The sequence below is a fragment of the Abramis brama genome, assembly GCF_963993115.1.
Source record: "Abramis brama genome assembly, chromosome: 14".
Taxonomy (NCBI): domain Eukaryota; kingdom Metazoa; phylum Chordata; class Actinopteri; order Cypriniformes; family Leuciscidae; genus Abramis; species Abramis brama.
The window spans coordinates 3,639,170-3,658,415 of NC_139976.1; the positions used below are offsets into that span (position 1 = coordinate 3,639,170).

Genomic DNA, 19,246 nt, shown 5'->3' on the forward strand with positions numbered 1-19,246 from the left:
GTGAGGCACAAACTGAGTTTCGGCGCCCTCCAGTTCACGTGCAATGCAAGTGATCGTGCCAGCGCCTTATTACATTGTCTGCTATATATTTGCTTCTTATTTATTAAATACAGGCAATTGGTTGATAAAACATTGATCAAAATTAAGATACAATTTATACAAAACGAAAATCTTTTAAAAAGAGTCTTTCTACAAAACAAAACTCAATGAAGTGGTCAAAATAATGTTTTACCCACTCCATGTCTCCAGACAAATTAAAAAACATAATGACGTCACATATTTTGCAACTCAGCCCTCAGCCCCCGCCGCATTCCAGTGCTTATCGTTAGCTTGTGAAAGTGTGAAAATAATTCCCAGTAAAGGACAATGTTGCAACAGTCGTTGTTTAGGTACCTTAAACGCGCACGTACAGTCTCTGAGTCATCGCTGCAACCAGGAGATGAAGGAGAGCTGAGATCCACAACACCTAGCACATCTTCGTCTCTGCCACCGCAGGATGCTAGTGCGACTAGCGCAGCTAGCGCGACCAGCGCAGTTGCTATGAGGGCGCCAGCGCCTCTACCTCTCAGCGCCTCTGCATCGCGAGTGGATGATAGCCCAGTCGATCTGTCTTCCGTGGATGAGCCCGCAACTCAACCAGTGCTAAAGTATCCGGTCACAGTGATAGGTGAGAAAGCAAGGAGTTTCTCCACAAACTGGTATAGCAGATACAATTTCCTTGAGTACAGCATTAGGAAGGATGCAGTCTTCTGTAAGATGTGCAGGCACTTTGGTGAGCGGGGCAGGGAGGAGAAGTTTAGCCAGACTGGATACCGGGACTGGAAGCACCTCAGTCACGCTAGTTTAAAGCACCAGAATAGCAAATCGCACACATTTGCTCTGGATAAATTTAACAATTACAGGCTGTAAATGTCTGAGCGCGGCTCTGTCATCCATCAACTGAACAACACAGATGGTAGACAGGGTGAAATCATATAGAGAGGAATCGGGAGCACATCAAAGTAATTCTGGACGTTCTGATCACTTGTGCCAAACAAGAAGTACCCCTGCGTGGCAACCGGGAGAATGATGAGGTCAAAAACGCAGGTAATTTCCTGGAATTTTATAGACTTGCTGGATGCTTCTACTTTTTTTGACACTCTCAACACCTTGCACACCTTCATGTGCGGCAGCGAACGTCATGCCCGTTTCCTTAATGCGCAAAGAGAGATGCGGCCCGATCAGAGGTCATTGGAATTGGAGCGAGGGTGTGACACCAGGTGGGATTCAAGATCGGCCGCAGTGACAAAAGTTTTCACTCTGTATGTATGATGTTATCGTGGAGGTGCTGGCACAGTATGCGGAAGAGGGGGGGCAGAGTGAGATTGAGGCACAGTCACTCCTTCAGCAGATCAGAACAAAAAAGTTCATATTCCTCCTTGTACTTTTCAAACAGTTGTTCAGTAAATCAGACTTCACGTCTAAAAGCCTCCAGTCCATCAACACATCAGTGACAGACACGGTTGATTTGATTGAGAACCTCAAACAAGAACTGACAGACATTCGCTCCGGTGACTCTGCGTTCTCAAATATGTTGGCAACAACAAATAAGATGATGGAGGATCTTGATGTCGAGAACTGGGATGTACCCAGTTTGCCCCGCTCAAGAAAGCTCCCAGGCCGATTTGAGGAAAGTATTGTCACGTGCACATTGGGGAAATCAACAAGGGTGAGGAGTGATAGTGACCTGCGCAACATTTCCAACACGCTAATAGACTGCCAGCTTAATGAACTGAACACTCGATTCCACAGTGACACCTATGGCCTCATGGCATCTGCGGCAATCCTGATGTCCCCTAGCCTATGCAGCTTCAGTCCAACTACAGCAGTAATGGGAGAATTCAGATTCTTTTTGCAAACAAATTGTGGAAGTAAAAGAACAGAATTCACTGTGGATATAACAGGTACAGTATATAATACTGTTAAAATTCAATAAATGTTTGCAACTGTACTTTTATTTTCAATCTACTAACTGGTTTAAAATCTGTTTTAGAAACTGTCACTGAAGATCCTGGAAAGAAAGGTAATATATTGTATTATACCACAGGACTGTTGAATGCTTGATACTGATTGGTTGACGAATGTCAAGGTGTGAAATTATTTTAATTGACCGCATTACAGTTCCATATAAATGTCTTGAAATAAAAGACCTGTGATAAGATTCAATAAATGTTTGAAACTTTCATTTTCAATGTACTAACAGTGGTTTAAAATCTGTTAACAGAGACCAGTAAATCTGGACCTGTCACTGAAGATCCTGGAAAGAAAGGTAATATATTGTATTATACCACGGGACTGTTGAATGATTGGTTGACGAATGTCAAGGTGTGAAATTGTTTTCCAGTAAACGCACTCAGTTATTTCATTCAAAGACACTGACCACAACAAATATGACAAACAAAAGGATAAAAATGACAAACATCTTCAATGTTTTCCCTTCTAAATGACCTTTTATTATCTATGTAAATCACGCTGTTGTTCTTCAGCTCTGTCTCTGCACACACACACAGATGAGATGTTCACACGTATTGAATCTTGTCAGTGCTGGCCGCAAATTATCAATAAAATAGTCTAGCGACTGAAAAGATACATGACATTTCTTAGTTGTGAGTTGGTAACATCACTGTTTTTGAAGTAGTTAAACAGCTTTAAATGGCTCAACTGGTATGAAAGTAGTTCTACACGCAAGAGCATTTTAAGGACAAAAACTCAACAAATGTCTTGAAGTAAAAGACCTGTGATAAGATTCAATAAATGTTTGAAACTTTCATTTTCAATGTACTAACAGTGGTTTAAAATCTGTTAACAGAGCCCAGTAAATCTGGACCTGACACTGAAGATCCTGGTAAGAAATTACATATGCCGTTAGATATTATTACATATGCCTAGTATAGATATTGATTATTGAGCTCCAGGTTAATTATGAAAACTGCTCGTTAGTCTCTTTTCAGCATATTTAGCATTTTAAATCACCTGTGAATAAATGGTTTTAAACAATGTCATGAAACATTTTAAATGTACTTTTCCAGAAGAATCTGTCTTGGGTCAATCAGGAACATCTCAACATGAAAAAGATCGTGGATTTAAAGTTGCTGTCATCGCTGCTGCTGTAAGCTGTTTTATCATCGTCATTATGCCAATCATTTACAAAATTAAACAATACTACAAACAGAAGAGGATGTTTCCGGACAACAATACAGAAAATGTGATCAATGTCACTGACTCAGCCGTATGAAAACATTGAGTTTTGTTTGACTTTTAATGAAAGACACAAACTTTATAGGAACTCCATAAACTATATTTGTACATGCATTACTATCCAGGCACGTGCACACATAGACATAAAAGGGGGCTTGAGCACCTGCCCTTTTTATTTCTGGAGAGAAAGTGCCCTTTTTTCTGGGGTGCTTTTTTTTTATTTTTGAAAAATAATATATATTTCTGTTTGCGCACAGCTTCCCTGTCAAACAAATATATTTTTTGAAGAATAGTATATCTAAATATCAGGTCAGGAGTTCTGAAGCGCTCCCTCTCCCTCTCCCCCGATTGTTAAACCCGATTGTATTGCTTCCGCTAAAGAAAATAGTACGCTCCGTCTCTACGGTTAGAATCCTGTGAGTCCATAGCAACGCTCTGTTTTTCATGGCAACGGTCTGTTATACTCCGCACAGCGGTCTGTTATCAAGAAATAACAGACCATGGAATTCAACCAAGCCATGTAATAAAATAAGTTAATAAAATAAGCATATATCACCACCAGGTGATATGCTTTAGTTATTTTGTTTATCCTATTTACCTGCATTGCCCTGTTAATTAGATGCAAATGTGCGCATTTTAACTAGTTGACGCCTAATTTGCATACAGAACGTCCCCAGTTAATGACTTACATCAAGAGTCTTTCCCCCTGAAATTTAGAAATCTAAATTGGTGAATTTAGAAGAAATCTACAGATGCAAACAGATGGAGGATACACTCTAAAAAATGTAGTAAATCTGAGTAACTGCATCTGGTACATTAATAAATAAAACTGAGTAGAAATAAGTAAACATTAAACATTCAAAATAACAATATTTATAAATTAACTTTTTATTTATGAGTAATTTAACTTTTTTTATTTCCTCTAAACCTTTATAAAATAGTATTCCATACAACCACAAATACATACTTGACATTGGCTTTTATTGAATTTTTACTCAATTATTTTGGGAAGTTTAATTTTAAAGTGTTATGTATTCTGATAACACCAAAATAATTAAAACGATGTAGTGCCTTGTGCAAAAATAAACAAATTATTAGTAAAACACGCCCCTCTGCTTGATGCAGTTATTTAGGTTATTCTAAATATGAAGAGTTCAGATGAAAAAGCCTCTAAGTGCCATCTGAAATTTCCTTATAATTATCATTTTTTATCAAGCTTGTATGTTTATGTTCACTTATTTCACATTACTGGCAATGAAAATTACCTATTAATTGTCATTTAAGTTAAATTACTGAACTTGAAAAAAAATGCTCAGTTTAGAAGAAAATTTCAGATGGCACTTAGAGGCTTTTGCATCTGAACTATTCATATATACTTGAAACTAGTAGCATAGAAAATGTTTTCAAAACATGCACATTGTGGAATGGTTTGCTTTGCTGCTCTATAAACCTAGTGAATACTAAGGAGACCATGGTTTCTGTGTGAAATGATTATTTTGTAGACATCTTTTGAAAATGAAACAATTGCGTGAGTTTGAGGAAGATAAAATTAATTAACTTTTTTAATTAATTTTTTAAAAAGGAAGTCAGAGTTGCGTTAATATATATACTTTTTTGTTTAAAAAAATAAAAAAAATACGTAATTATGAGAAGTGCCCTTTATTTCACTTGAGCCCCTGCCCCTCAAAATGTCTGTGCACGTCCTGTCACAGTGTGAGACTGTGTTTTGTGTTTATTGTATTGTATTAGTGTTGTTCCCTGAGTTGCCACCAGATGTCTCTTCCCCTCACTGTCATATGTATCATGAACTGCATTTCCCATACTCCTGTCTGTTAATCATTGATCATTTGTCACCAGCTGTTTCCCATTAACCTGCATATATAAGCTGCGTCTTTGTGTGTGTCTTTTGCTGGTTCATTGTTTGATGTCACTGGTTGTTCTGTTGCCTTCTCTGTGTCACCTGTTTGGATTATCACTTTGAGTACGGCTGTGAGTCTTATGTTTTTATTAAACACCGTTAACCTGCAAATCCTTCTCCTCATTTGATACCGTGACAGAATGAACCAGCCATTAAGGAAGGAGCGGGTTATCAGCCACAGGAGTTATTTGTAGCCGGAGTTATTTTTGTATCACTGCTATGGATCTGACACAGGAGAGCAACTTGGAGCGGGTGAGAGAGGCACTGAGTACCAGGGTGGCGGATTTGCAACAACAGCTCCTGTTGTTGCAGAGTGGTTCCGTGTCGCCCACACCATCCATTTCCCCCAACCCCACGGAGTCGAGTGGTCAGCCGGAGCCTAGCACGGACTTCCCTGAGAGATACGCTGGTGAGCCTAAGTTATGTGAAAACTTTATTAATCAGTGTTCTCTGCATCTAGATATGCATCACAGGACTTTCGAAACTGAGGAATCGAAAGTAGCGTTCGTGCTACTGCTGCTGACCGGTCCAGCAGCCATATGGGGAACAGAGGTGTGGGAGAGACGGGACCCATGCTGTGCCTCTTTCAAGGCACTTACCGGGGAGATGATTCGGGTCTTTTCCAAGACTAAGGTGAATTCTTCTCGGAGGTCAGGGAGGAGACCCCGTCCAAGCAATTTTTTGAGGGGAGGTAGTGCGCACCGGTCGTTGTGTGTTGGGACTCTGGGCCTGCGGGAATGCACACCCGAGTCATATCACAAGATGGCTGCCACACCTGAGCCTCTTCACAAGATGGCTGCCACACCTGAGCCTCTTCACAAGATGGCTGCCACACCCGAGCCAATTATGGATGTAGCGAGTGCTAGAGACATGATTGTTTCACTCTTTCCCGAGCGTCGGCCACGAGAGAGGGAGATGGAGAGGAGACCCAAGCCACTTCACAAGATGGCTGCCGCACCAGAGCCACTTCACAAGATGGCTGCCGCATCAGAGCCACTTCACAGGATGGCTGCCTCACCTTTCTCTCCTATCCATGCCAGAACCCAGCGTCTGAGGTCTAGTCTGGCAGAGACTCCATTAAGGTCAGTGCGGAGGGCTGGCCTTCCAACCCCGATGCCGGTTTTCACGAGGGCCACTGCCAAGCCTGCACCCGTCCTCAAAATGGCCGCCGCCAAGCCAGCAGCAGTACCCAAGATGGCTGTCACTATGCCTGCACCTATTTTTGAGACTGCTGGGGTTATACCTGCCCCTACACTCCAGATGGCTGTTGTCTCAGCGTCACCTGTTCTAAGGAGGGCTATCATCATGCCTGCACCTGTTCTCAGGAAGGCACCAGAGGTATGTTCATTGGACTCAGTATTTCCTGTGTTTACCATGGCTCTGTGGTGTGTGTGGTCTGCTTTCTGCTCTTCTGTTCAGCAAGATGTCTCTCAAGCCCATGAACCTGAATCGGCCGTTAAGTCTGAATCGGAGTCTCTTGAACTTCCTGTCACGGCTGAGGAAGATGAACCTGAGTCTCTTGCACTTCCTGTCACGGCTGAGGAATATGAACCTGAATCTCTTGCACTTTCTGTCACGGCAGAGAGGTCTGAACCTGAGTCTACTGCACTTCCTGTCACAGCTGAGAGGTTTGAACATGAGTCTACTGCACTTCCTGTCACGACTGAAAGTCTCTCCGTCCTGCCCAAGATGGATGATCCTGAGCTCCCTGAACTCTCTGCCCGGCCCAAGATGGCCGTCCCTGAGCTCCTTGAACTCTCTGCCCGGCCCAAGATGGCCGTCCCCGAGCTCCTTGAACTCTCTGCCTGGTCCAAGATGGCCGACCCCAAGCTAGTTGAACTGTCTGCCCTAGCTAACCTGGCCCATAGGGCCTCTTGTGCTTCTTTGCCCAGGTTCCTGTTACCGCCAGCACCACCATGGGTTGCAGCTCGGCTCTGGTGTCTGGAGATGCCTGCAGCACCACCCTGGTCTCCAGCGCCGTTCTGGTCTCTGGTCCCGCCTGCGGCCCCGCCCTGGCTCCCTGCACCGCCTGCGGCCCCGCCCTGGCTCCCTGCACCGCCTGCGGCCCCGCCCTGGCTCCCGGCCCCGCCCTGGCTCCCTGCACCGCCTGCGGCCCCGCCCTGGCTCCCTGCACCGCCTGCGGCCCCGCCCTGGCTCCCGGCCCCGCCCTGGCTCCCGGCCCCGCCCTGGCTCCCTGCACCGCCTGCGGCCCCGCCCTGGCTCCCTGCACCGCCTGCGGCCCCGCCCTGGGGTTCTAGACCCTCCATCCCTCCCCCAGATCCACCCCCGTTCCTCCACCCACCTGAACTTTTGTGCTTGGTCTTATGGAGTGTCTGGAAGCCACTCCTTTTAGGGGGGAGTACTGTCACAGTGTGAGACTGTGTTTTGTGTTTATTGTATTGTATTAGTGTTGTTCCCTGAGTTGCCACCAGATGTCTCTTCCCCTCACTGTCATATGTATCATGAACTGCATTTCCCATACTCCTGTCTGTTAATCATTGATCATTTGTCACCAGCTGTTTCCCATTAACCTGCATATATAAGCTGCGTCTTTGTGTGTGTCTTTTGCTGGTTCATTGTTTGATGTCACTGGTTGTTCTGTTGCCTTCTCTGTGTCACCTGTTTGGATTATCACTTTGAGTACGGCTGTGAGTCTTATGTTTTTATTAAACACCGTTAACCTGCAAATCCTTCTCCTCATTTGATACCGTGACACGTCCCTGTTACTATCTGTTAAACCTCAAACTACTGAACTATATAACTCTGATTTCTGTGAAGTATTGGTATATTATTGATCTCTTTGATCAGTGTGTGTGTGTGTGTGGCTTTAATGAACTTAAGCCTGTGTGAACATTTAACATGGGGTAAAGAAGCAAAAACCAAACTGCGTTTTTTTTGTGTTTTTTTTGCTCTTTTTTTATTATTATTCTGACATTCAAAGATTCATTGTATATAATGAATGTTAATTTTGTATTTGGTACATATATATGGAAATGATTTTTTACTTTTATTATTCTTCACATGCAATTTTGATGTATGATGTAAACGGTGTTGTATTGCACAGCATGTTTTATTGTTTTAAACGCAATGAAATGAGGAAACATTTGTGTTTTATACAAACACAAATGGACAAGTTGTACCAGTGAGTGGGTGAGATTCATTTTCTGAGAAATGAATTACTGTTCTGAGAAAGTGAGAAAAAGAAAGACTTTACACAAAACTTAAATTAAATTCCAGTGTGTAGCAGTCAGTTATTTGAATATAACAGAACTGTTGCAATGCATTATAGCAGAGTCATATATATATTGTTATATAATATGGCATTATTCTATTATAATTATGCCTTTTTGTGTATGAAGCAGGGGTGTCAGACAGGGGGTAAAAGTGGAACTGAGTAACAGGGGCCCTCGGCGAAGGCGGGGGGCCACAAAGATATAATGATATATATTGTGGTGTTGTGATGAGCCCACCCCTGGTTCTGTAAAACCTAACACTGAAAGTCACTAAACGGAATGAGTACATTTAATTTATCTTTTTAAAAAAAGTTAATTTAACTTAATAAAAAATGTGATATGAACTCAAAAACTGCAATGCATTAAGCATAACTTAAACTTAAAGGGGACCTATTATGCAAAATTCACTTTTGTATGGTGTTTGGACATAAATGTGTGTTGGCAGTGTGTGTACACAACCACCCTACAGTGATAAAAATCCACTCACTCCTTTTTTTTTAATCCCCATAAATCATAAGCAGTCACTCCAAACGACCCGTTTTCAGAGTGTGGCTTTAGTGACATCACTAAAGCCACAGGCCCCGCCCACGAGTGTTGACTGACACTGCCGTTATAACTTAGACCCGCCCTGATCGAGTTCACTGCGAGTTGTACACGTCAGCCATTGCTGCAGCAATGCACTCACGAGAAGCGTCGAAGCATCTCCCAAGCGTTGAAGGTGTTGTAGCTGGATGTATTCATTCACATAGCTCTCTCTATTTACTCTTGAAATCTGCCAGCCACTGAAGACGAGGTGGATTTATTTTGTTTTCAAAGAAAATGCTCCCTCAACTCTACAGAAAGTTACTTATGCAGTTCTTATACTGTTTACTCAGCTCTAACAGTGATTTTCTGAAGAAAAACTGATGCTTCATCTTTTGTGTGACATACAGTAAACTTTATTAAACTCATCAGTATATTTTGTGTCATCATTCAGACAATTCAGATCGTCAGACGGAGTCCTACAGCAGGCTTGCATTAATAGTGTATACAAGCAATGCCAAATAGGTTATAATCGTAATTAAACTAAACTATACCTGTTCCAACATATATTCTCTGACTCTGTAGGCATTTTTATGGTCGAAATGAACACCATTACTGTGACTGTCTGTTTTATTATTATCATCTTCCCTGTTCTGGCTCTGATCGCGGCTGCTTAGGCTCCGCCCCCTGTGACGTGAACCAGCAGTCCATTAGCATTAAAGGGGAAGCACTAAAACAGTGCGTTTTTCACAGACCCCAAAAATGATGATTTAAACGTGCTGTAAATAAAATTCTGTTGGGTATTTTAAGCTAAAACTTCACATACACACTCTGGGGACATCAGAGACTTATTTTACATCTTGTGAAAAGGGGCATAATAGGTCCCCTTTAAGTTATGAAAAACCTATTTGTTATTTTAGCTCCATTTAAGTTGAATTCAATTAATTTTAATGTAGTATACGTTTATGTTTGAAAATAAAAATAATATTAAAAGTAAACTAGAAACTAGAGGGTGGGTTTACAATTTGTACTTTTTTTGGGGGGGGGGGGGGGGGGGTCTATCTAAAATATAGACACACTGCATTCATATTTTGACATGGTTTAAGGATTGCATGTAGAGGTAAACTATTAAAAACCCTGTTTACCTTTGATGAGGGAGAGATTTTGCAGTGGTAGGTTCTCATGGGTGGATAAGGGTTACTCAAATGAATATGATTGTTTTAAATATCACTTTGTTGTTCAAAAGCAGCTTTACTAAACAATGTGCTTCACTAAGAAAAAAAAATGTGTTCAAGTTTACAAAATAAGCAACACCACCTCCTTGATCAGGGGGTTCTGCATTGTACAACCATCAAATACTGTATATTCATCTAGGCTACATATATTAATTTATTAAAAAAAATATTTACATTTCATATTAAATAGTGTAACACATCGATGACATTGGTAGCTGAACAGAAAGGGAAACTAGAATGGTAAACAAACAATAGGCTATGATCTTTTTCTTTTTTTTTTTTTTGTAAAGTAATACATTTGAACTATTTGTAAATATCTTTTCATTTTAAAATATATAATATTACCGTAATAACATATAATAGCCTATATAACATATAATAATATATAAAATATTAAATGTTTAGCCCCTTCATTCATTAAACGTCGCGCTGGAATTCACGTTCGGTCTCTGATAATATGTGAACACTTAAGAAGCCTTCTTTGATTTGATTGGTCATCTAAATTGGTCAATCACAATTGTTGAAAATTTTAAAACTTGTTGTGTTCCTGCAACAAACAGAGAGGCTATACGACCCTGTCGGTATCTCCACTATTATTTGATATTGCGTCATGAAGGGGAGATTTGCAAGTCGTGAGTGACAGCACCGACTGCTGACTCGAAATGACTTTAATTTTGAAAGTGAAATTTGAGTAGCCTGTATTTAATACACTAGTGAGCTGTAGAGAGAGTCATTCTGAATGAACTCACGCGCTGAAGACACACAGACCAGAGGTGAGCAATAACTCTCTCTTCAACAGGGAAATAATCTCCTTTAGATTTACTGATCCATAACCAGCCACAGGAAAATCTTCAGCACATGCATGGTATCTTTGTATTATGTGATTTACACATTTTGCAGATTTTTCAATATGTCTTTTAAATAGACTATATAGAAAACATTTTTTTCTGCGTGTTTGTGATCATTTTGTCTGATTAATGTTGCAGTGTTGGTTCTATTTGTTTTTGCGTTCAGCCAGGGAAGACAATGCAATAGAACATTATTTCATCACGTTCAATTTCTGTCGTGGCTCTGTAGATTCAGCAGCAATATTATCATGAATGGATGTGTTTCGTTGTTTTCTCTGTGCTTTATTGTACACGGTTCTGGTTTTGTGGTTGTAGTTTACACTCGTGAGTCTCTTCAGCCCCTCTAAATTAATGCATGATTCATTATATTGTGTGAAACTTCGCAAAATGATTTAATTAAATTCTGATATCTCTGCTGAGCTTACAGTAAATCATCTCTACTAATCTCTAGCACTTATTTGTCCTAGTTGTTTAAGTTTCACGTTTAAGTTATGCAACTTTCTGTTGTCATTTTTTTCTATTGCAGAATCAAAAGCATGAATGCTGTAAATGCAGTGCAACTGTTCATTCTGGTTTGGACTTTTACTGCTGTCTGTCAAGCTGATGGTAAGAGAATAAACTTTCCCCTAGAAATTGTGAGGAGGGACTAAATCTAAGGCAATAACAAGGCAAGGCAAGGCAAGTTTATTTATATAGCACATTTCATACACAATGGCAATTCAAAGTGCTTTATATAGAAGAAATTAAAATAATAAAAAGAAATAAGAATAATTAAAACGGTTTAGAAACATAAAATAAAATACAGTACAAACAGTCGGACGAACAGTGGCACAGTGCTCATTCATTAAATGCATAGCTAAACAGAAGTGTTTTGAGTCTGGATTTGAAAGTGACTACAGTAGGAGCACATCTGATCTCTTCTGGAAGCTGGTTCCAGCATAATAGCTAAAAGCGGACTCGCCATACTTAGAGTGAACCCTTGGTATTTCTAGCTGATATGATCCTAATGATCTGAGTGATCTGTTGGGTTTATATTCAGTGAGCATATCTGCAATGTATTGAGGTCCTAGGCCATTGAATGATTTATATACCAGTAATAATACTTTAAAATCAATCAAATTTAACTGGGAGCCAGTGTAAAGACCTGAGGACTGGTGTGATGTGTTCATATTTTCTGGTTCTGCTCAGAATCCTGGCAGCAGCAACAAAAAAAAAAGTCAAATCTTGTGTTTCTCTACTGACTCTATCTGATGTTCATGATTGAAAGAAACAGCCAGGGTGTTGCATGCAGAGACTGTAGTGTATTTATTACTATTGAATATATAAGCTATAATTAATTTTAAATAATAAAATATGTGACCATCCCATTACCACAGATTAAATCCTGTTCAAACTATAACGTACAAAAACATATAAAGTCTGATATGTAAAAAGTTTACTGAGATGTAAAGTAAAAAATAAAATAAAATAAAAATTATTATTCAGTTGCTGTATTATATGAAATACATTGTTATTTTTCAGATCACATCAGTGTAAGCTGTGAGGATGTGACTGGAGCTGTGGGTGAAGAAGTAACTTTCTCCTGCAGCGTCTCTCTGAATAACTCTGGATGCTGCATTACAGTGTATAAGTTTCAATACCCTGAGAAATATACTGACCCCGAAATCTGTAGAGAAAAGTTTCCTCCTGACCCCTGTGAACAGAGAAACAACTTCACATGCAGCTTCAGTCCAACTACAGTAATGACGGGAGAATTCAGATTCTTTATCCAAATAAATCAAGGACCGGGATCAGCTAAATTCACTGTGAACATAACAGGTACCATATAATACTGTTGTTTATAATTCAATAAATGTTTGCAACTGTACTTTTATTTTCCATCTACTAACAGTGGTTTAAAATCTGTTAACAGAGCCCAGTAAACCTGAACCTGTCACTGAAGATCCTGGTAAGAAAGATATTACTTTCTATTATAATTATTTTTACTGAGTATGAATTCAGGTTACTTACACAACACAGAAAGATGCTATATAGTTGTTTTATTTTATGTACATTTAGATATGTGTACAAAATCTAACAGCAGCAGAAATATATTGTGAAGTCTGTGATGTTACAAACAGCAACAGTGTGAACAGTGTTGTTACTGAATATTGCTGAATATTCTTAATTTTATTATAAATCATATTAAACAGGTCGTGGATCTACAGCTCTTATCGTCACTGGTGCTGTTGTAGGCTGTTCCATCGTCATCGTGATGGCAATCTTTTGCGTAAAGAGGTTCAAAACGCAACAACCCTTCTGGATTCCAGATGAAATATGAAAGATGTGCTTCTGCAGAACCAACAATGATGAGTGAAACTAAATGAAAGCAGAGAGTTTTGTTTTGTTTGTCATGTAAAGATCATGCAAGTGATAATGTTCAGTTTAAAGCTGCTCTATAAGCGATGTTGGCTGACGTCACTTCTTGTTGACGTTTGAAGTATTGTCAAACAAAACGGAGGCTAGCTCGACCCTCCCTCCTCCTCCACCCGTCCCCTCCCTTCCACGCGTTCCTTCTCCTTTTCCCTCTTCTTTGCAATTTGTTCATCGGAACGTCGTCTCTTTGGTCATGTGTCGGCCATATCAAAATTCAAGAGAATATAATTCTAAAGTTAGTCGTTGTCTAGGACATCTCTACTCTAGCTAACTTCATGCTTCTCTCTTCTCTTCTCCACTCCCCCCTTCATGTGCACGTGCACTAACCCCACCCTACCCCCCCTCCCCTAAAACTCATGTACTTGTTATTTTACAATGATAGATCAATATTGATCAGACCAATTATTTCGCCAGTATTTGGCCATGTTGAGATAATCTGCATCAGATAATAATTCTGCTTTTGTGTTTTCACAGACTTTAATAATTTGAGTAAAATATTGTTTTTATTTTAGCAGTTTTGAGTGTCATATATCCACATTGTATATGCCATTGATGATCTTTTATTTTAAAGTTAACATTATAATTGTATTTATTAAATGATTAAAGTCTCATGATACTCTCAATATTGTCCAAAGTCTCTTTTTAGAATTTTTGATGAACTTTAATGTCTGTGAAGGGAAAACTATACTAGTGACAATAACAAGTTAGTTTGTGGTAATTGGTGATGTAGGAATATAAAGTCAGAAAGCCGATGTTATACTGTATGAATATAATGTTTTAGGAAGATGCCTCTCTTAAGAACAATGTGGATTTACTTTTAATCTGTAACATATTTAAATATAAGTTTAGCATGTGCTGGATGATGATGATGCGTCAGCCAATGTGTTTTTATAGGAAATAACTAGAAACATTTGCTAATCTTTTATAGCACAAAATGACAAATATTAAATTAGGGGTAAGATGGTCCCTACTGGATAAACTTTTACAGAGTTTATACTTTACTTTTGATATATTTCTTATTAATATTTATATATTGTTTAAATGGCATTAATGTAAAATAATAAATCAGCTATTGTATTTAAAATTTTATTTGACATTTAGTTAAATAATTGAATAACCAATGACTATGAGACTATAACCAATGAGAATCCCAGTAACAGAGATTAATCTGAAAGGTAAACCCATATTTTAATTGAAGATATGTCATAATAGAAACACTGAAAGCGAATTGAATGATTTTATTCAATTAACCGATAGGTTTTAATAAAAGCAAAGATGTCTGAAATGTACATCTAATAAACCAAAAAATAAATAACCCCATAATTAGAGTTATAGTCTAAACATAATTACACAAGTAACAACATGACACTTTTTTATCTTTTTACATTAAAATATAAACTATAACTTTTACTCCACAAATCCAAAAAATCACCAAAAAATTGTATCCAAATGCAGCCCACATGAAGGGGAACTTCACCAAAAACCTCCTCCTACCTTATTCCCTTCATGGAATGTCAAATAAGAAAGATAGACCTATGTAAAATTATAATACTTTTTTTTTTTTTTTTTTTTTTTTTGTATTCTATTAGAATTTTCTTAGAGTGACCAAATGTAATTAATTTATTTTCTAAAAAAAATCTATCAAACGATACATACCTTTTGGCTCTCCTTGCTGTAGTTTTTGAGATATGAGTCTTTACTGTTTTTGTATGTCACTCAGAAAAAAAAAAGAAAAAAAATGTCTTCGGGGTTTAAGGGGTTAATCCATTCCCTGATCAGCAGTGCTAATTACTTCTGTCTGTCTCGCTCATCTTAATCCATTCGGTTCTCCAGCACTGAGATCAAACCTTCAGTTTCACGCGACAGGGAATCAGTTCAAGCATTAAAGCCTGACAAACACTGCGAGTATGATCATGAGAATCTGGTGGTCTTTTGCAGCTCCTCTGCTGATATAAGGAGGCAATGGCACGCTCTCCACAGAATAACAAAATAAGAGTCCTTTTTTAAATTCTGTCCATGTGAATCAATACACACTTTTTATACACTTTTTGATACTTAATAAAACAGTCGAGAACATCACGCGGGAATTTTGGTGCATTTCATTATAGTTTATTTATTTATGTATTCTCTAGTCAGTTAAAAAGAGAGGCTGTGCAAAGTAAACACGCTCCTTACAGAACTTTTTACAAGTGAACCACATACTGTATGAAAGACCAGGAGCAAAGTGAAAGAATAAAATAAACTTCAAAGAAAAAAAGTTGTTGTTCCTTCACTTTCAGTCTATATAACAGTGGTCTCATGCATATAAAGTAGTAGGCTAATCAAAAGTATTATTTTTAATTGGGGACGGGGGGTGAGTTTTACAATGCATATTTGTTAACTATGGTAACTATGCAGGTTTAAGGGTTAACCATGGATAACATGACCCCCCTTTAGAGTTTAGACAAATCCATGTCCAGGTCACAATCGTCCCGCAGCGAATATATTACAAAACAATGATTCCATAGCCATTTCAAATGCATGTTTACTGTGAAAGTCTCCCTTATGGAAGTAGGGGAGCGCGGGGCACAACCGCGGGGTTAGTTGTAACACACTTGTTTTAAATACTTCCGCACATGCGTGGATGACGAAACTTTGTGTATTTACTAGTTGCCATATCAACACTAGATAGAAAAAAAAATTCTGCCAAATTTTTTTTTTTTTGGGAAGATATCCATAGACATTTATTAAACCATATAGCAAAAGTAAATTTCTTACTTAAAGGGATACTTCACCTCTGGGAAGATGAATGTGTATTTAAAATAGGTCATTTAAGTAGAAGAAATGTGGAGAAATTTTTGAATTTGGAGCTTTCTAGACTGAGAAAAGCCAGAAAATGTATTTTTGGCTTATGTGGATGAAAGACAACAACTCCCAGAATGCACTTGCTTCGCTGCCTTAGGAGGCCACGCCTACCGGTTAGAGAGCACAGTTGAAAACAACAAGGCTAGCCTCAGTAAGTGATGAGTTTGCCAGGGATTTAGAGACCCAAAATGTCCGGGATTCGGCTTTTGCGTTCTACAGTCGCCATTCATCATGTTTACTGTGGCGAGCAGGACGAGGCTGACGGCCGCGGGAGAACGGCGCGAGGCCGGTGGCGTCATTACTGAGACGCGCCGGGTCTCGCATCTCTCACGGAGGAGCGGAAATTTTCTTAGCAAGGGTAAAGCGCACATCAACCGATCACTTGTTTAGCGTTCATGTAAACACTACAGTCAGATTCACCAATCGGAATGAATTCAGTTAGATTGAAACGAGAGGTGTGAGATCACCGGCGCCACCAGTCCGCCCCCAGCTCGAGCCAGTCTGGGCTTCTCGTCCGCGACAGGCAGGTCTTCTGCCTCGGCTGCTCTTCGCTATGCGACTTGTAAAGGTAGCCACAAACACCTGATTCAAGCATCAGACTTCCGAAATCCTCTTCCTCTATATCATATTGAGCACTCTCCTCCGCTATTGTCATATCTTCACATCTGTCTCCACAGCGCCTGTTAGCTTAGCTTCCAAACAAGATGGAGGATATTGCTTTCAGTTTCAGAAAGTGAAGTCCCACCCACTGATCTGTAATAGGCCTGTAGCGTGAGCGGGTCCCTCCCCCTGGAATAATGAGGAGCCAGTGTTTGTAGTCTCTACACTTTTCAATGAAATGTGACTTCCTGCTTATTATGACGCAAAATGATGATTTTTACGTCATAATAAGCAGGAAGTAAAACACTTAAATCCTTATTTCTCCCATCTCAGGGAAAAATGAATGAAAAATCCACGTTTATTATAATATATGACTGGGTTTCTAACAATACAAAGCTTAATGCAAATGGGTGAAGTGTTAATTTTTGATCTCTATTTTTTGTGTTTATTTAAAATAAGACAAATCTGATATTATTTTAATCTCCAATATGTTATTTAACAGTTGAGATAGTTATTTAATGCTTCGCTAACTAGCAGAAGACACTAGCAGGGTTTAAATCCCAGTTGTGCAGGCGGGGGCATGTTGTAACACTGCATTACAATGTGCCCCTATTAGAAATATGCTATTATATTCTATAATTTTATTAATTTTATTGAGAAAACGTGAGAAAAAGGTGAATAAAGACTGAGAGTCAATGTTCAGAAATTACTAATTATTTATTTGTTTTGAACTATGTTGTATAGCTGTGTTTTCATGTGTTCGTAGTCAAAACTCAAAAATTACTTTATATTTAATTATTAAAAATTGCCATTATTTTATATGAAAAGAGTTTTTTAATTGTATTTTATTTAGAAAATATTTTAGTTTGTTCTGTATTTTTTTTTATTAGATCAGATAACATTTTAAGCTGTCATATGTTATGTTACAATGTGCCCCACACATGTTACAATGTACCCCACCTATGGGGCATGTTGTCACATTTCACTTCCATTCTTTCGGGGTATATCAAGAAAAATGTATATACTGTATTAATAAAACAAAAACACATAATTGTACTAGACATGTGGGAAATTAATGTGGGAAAAACTAAATACTCTGAACCATAAGTAGATTTACACAAACTGAGAAAGTCAAAAAGCGTTACTTTGTGCCCCGCTCTCCCCTACCTCGCTCAAGGCACAACAGTTGTGTCTTGAATTGATTGTAATGATGGAAAATATTAGACAAACTGCATGCATTCATTCTTTGACACATGGTTTAACGACTTCATGTGATGCAATTTATTAAAAACCTGTTTAACTTTGATGAGGGAGAGATTGACAGGTTCTTTATTGGTGGATAAGGTTTCCTCCATTGAGTTTAATGCCTTACAAAGAAGAAAAATCTCCCTGTTGTTTGTTCATTTGTGCAATAGTAAAGGGAAACAACAACACCGCCTTGACTCTTTGAATGGCAGTCATGCATATTACTATTGTAATATCTGTTTTTCTTAATAGGATGCTGCCACCACCTTTAATTATTTTAGCCAGTATGGTCTGCCACCAGAAGACAACACACCACCACAACTTCAATCAAAATATGCAGTTTTATTAACAGAGGGGACTACAAGGACAGGCTAAACACAACCTGGAAAGCCGTAGAACTACACCGAGCACTACGTGAACTCACTCACTTCATTGGTGACAAACCCCAGAATCAATTACAGATAGTGCACTTCAAACTCGCTTTCACACTTGGTTCGATTGCCTGTTCCGAACCTGAGTTCGATTGCACCCCCGGCCCCCGGCGGACTGTGTTCACATTATATTATTTGTATCCAAACCTTGGTACGCTTGTGGCGCATAATCGTGTTGCTTGGTAACCGCCATGAATGAAAAGGCATCAAAATGGATAGAATTGCTCACTTCACTTTTTTTTTTTAACCTTTGGTTTTGTTTTCAAAGAAAAGATACAGAAACACACTTGCGTCTGTCTGCCGCAAAAGTACTAAAATCGTTCCAAAGACAGCGGGCTGTCCGCTGAAGACAATTTCATTTTGTCAGAAATCATCTCTCTGCTTGCAATGCGTCAATCACGCTTTTCTTCAAGGTAAGTGTACACACACACACACACACGCACCACATTATACGTCATCAATAGCGGTTCATTCACGCGATTTGCTACAATTGCGTTCATATCAGCAGCGAACCGTACTGGAGTTCACATGAACCGTAACCTACCCCAGACCACCCTTTTTAAGCGGCCTCGAGTACGGTTCGCGGGTGCGCACCCGAGTTCGGAGGACAGCGTTCACATCATCCAAACGAACCGAACTCTGACGTCATTCGAACCCGGGTGCGCACCAAAAGTGCTAGTGTGAAAGCGCCCTTATTGAAAATGTATGATCACCCATC

General features: G+C 39.2%; 2 protein-coding genes across 3 annotated transcripts; both read left to right on the plus strand.

Annotated features, from left to right (window-relative positions):
- Positions 1 to 1,751: 1,751 nt before the first annotated feature.
- On the plus strand, positions 1,752 to 3,330 carry LOC311096132 (uncharacterized protein). The gene is made up of 5 exons (XM_084135120.1): positions 1,752 to 1,943; positions 2,033 to 2,062; positions 2,264 to 2,308; positions 2,849 to 2,884; positions 3,069 to 3,330. The coding sequence occupies exons 1-5, from the start codon at positions 1,808 to 1,810 to the stop codon at positions 3,272 to 3,274; spliced, it is 453 nt and encodes a 150-aa protein (XP_083991246.1). The 5' UTR covers positions 1,752 to 1,807; the 3' UTR covers positions 3,275 to 3,330.
- A 7,546-nt stretch (positions 3,331 to 10,876) lies between these two features.
- LOC311096128 (uncharacterized protein) lies at positions 10,877 to 14,031 on the plus strand. 2 transcript variants are annotated; one of them, XR_014608960.1, is made up of 5 exons: positions 10,877 to 10,918; positions 11,520 to 11,671; positions 12,515 to 12,811; positions 12,906 to 12,941; positions 13,186 to 14,031. XR_014608960.1 is itself a non-coding variant. In XM_084135115.1 (5 exons), the coding sequence occupies exons 2-5, from the start codon at positions 11,530 to 11,532 to the stop codon at positions 13,311 to 13,313; spliced, it is 531 nt and encodes a 176-aa protein (XP_083991241.1). In that variant the 5' UTR covers positions 10,878 to 10,918; positions 11,520 to 11,529; the 3' UTR covers positions 13,314 to 14,031. The 2 variants fall into 2 exon arrangements, 1 of the variants encoding a protein (XP_083991241.1); XM_084135115.1 differs by having other exon boundaries at positions 10,878 to 10,918; positions 11,520 to 11,599.
- The last annotated feature ends 5,215 nt before the right edge of the window (positions 14,032 to 19,246 follow it).

What these genes read in the sequence shown, in the direction of transcription:
- LOC311096132 (XM_084135120.1), top strand. Translation starts at nt 1,808, where the DNA reads ATGGCATCTGCGGCAATCCTGATGTCCCCTAGCCTATGCAGCTTCAGT. An exon ending in ATTCACTGTGGATATAACAG is followed by an intron (nt 1,944 to 2,032) that starts GTACAGTATATA and finishes AATCTGTTTTAG; the next exon opens with AAACTGTCACTGAAGATCCT. An exon ending in TGAAGATCCTGGAAAGAAAG is followed by an intron (nt 2,309 to 2,848) that starts GTAATATATTGT and finishes ATCTGTTAACAG; the next exon opens with AGCCCAGTAAATCTGGACCT.
- LOC311096128 (XM_084135115.1), top strand. Translation starts at nt 11,530, where the DNA reads ATGAATGCTGTAAATGCAGTGCAACTGTTCATTCTGGTTTGGACTTTT. An exon ending in TGCTGTCTGTCAAGCTGATG is followed by an intron (nt 11,600 to 12,514) that starts GTAAGAGAATAA and finishes GTTATTTTTCAG; the next exon opens with ATCACATCAGTGTAAGCTGT. An exon ending in ATTCACTGTGAACATAACAG is followed by an intron (nt 12,812 to 12,905) that starts GTACCATATAAT and finishes ATCTGTTAACAG; the next exon opens with AGCCCAGTAAACCTGAACCT.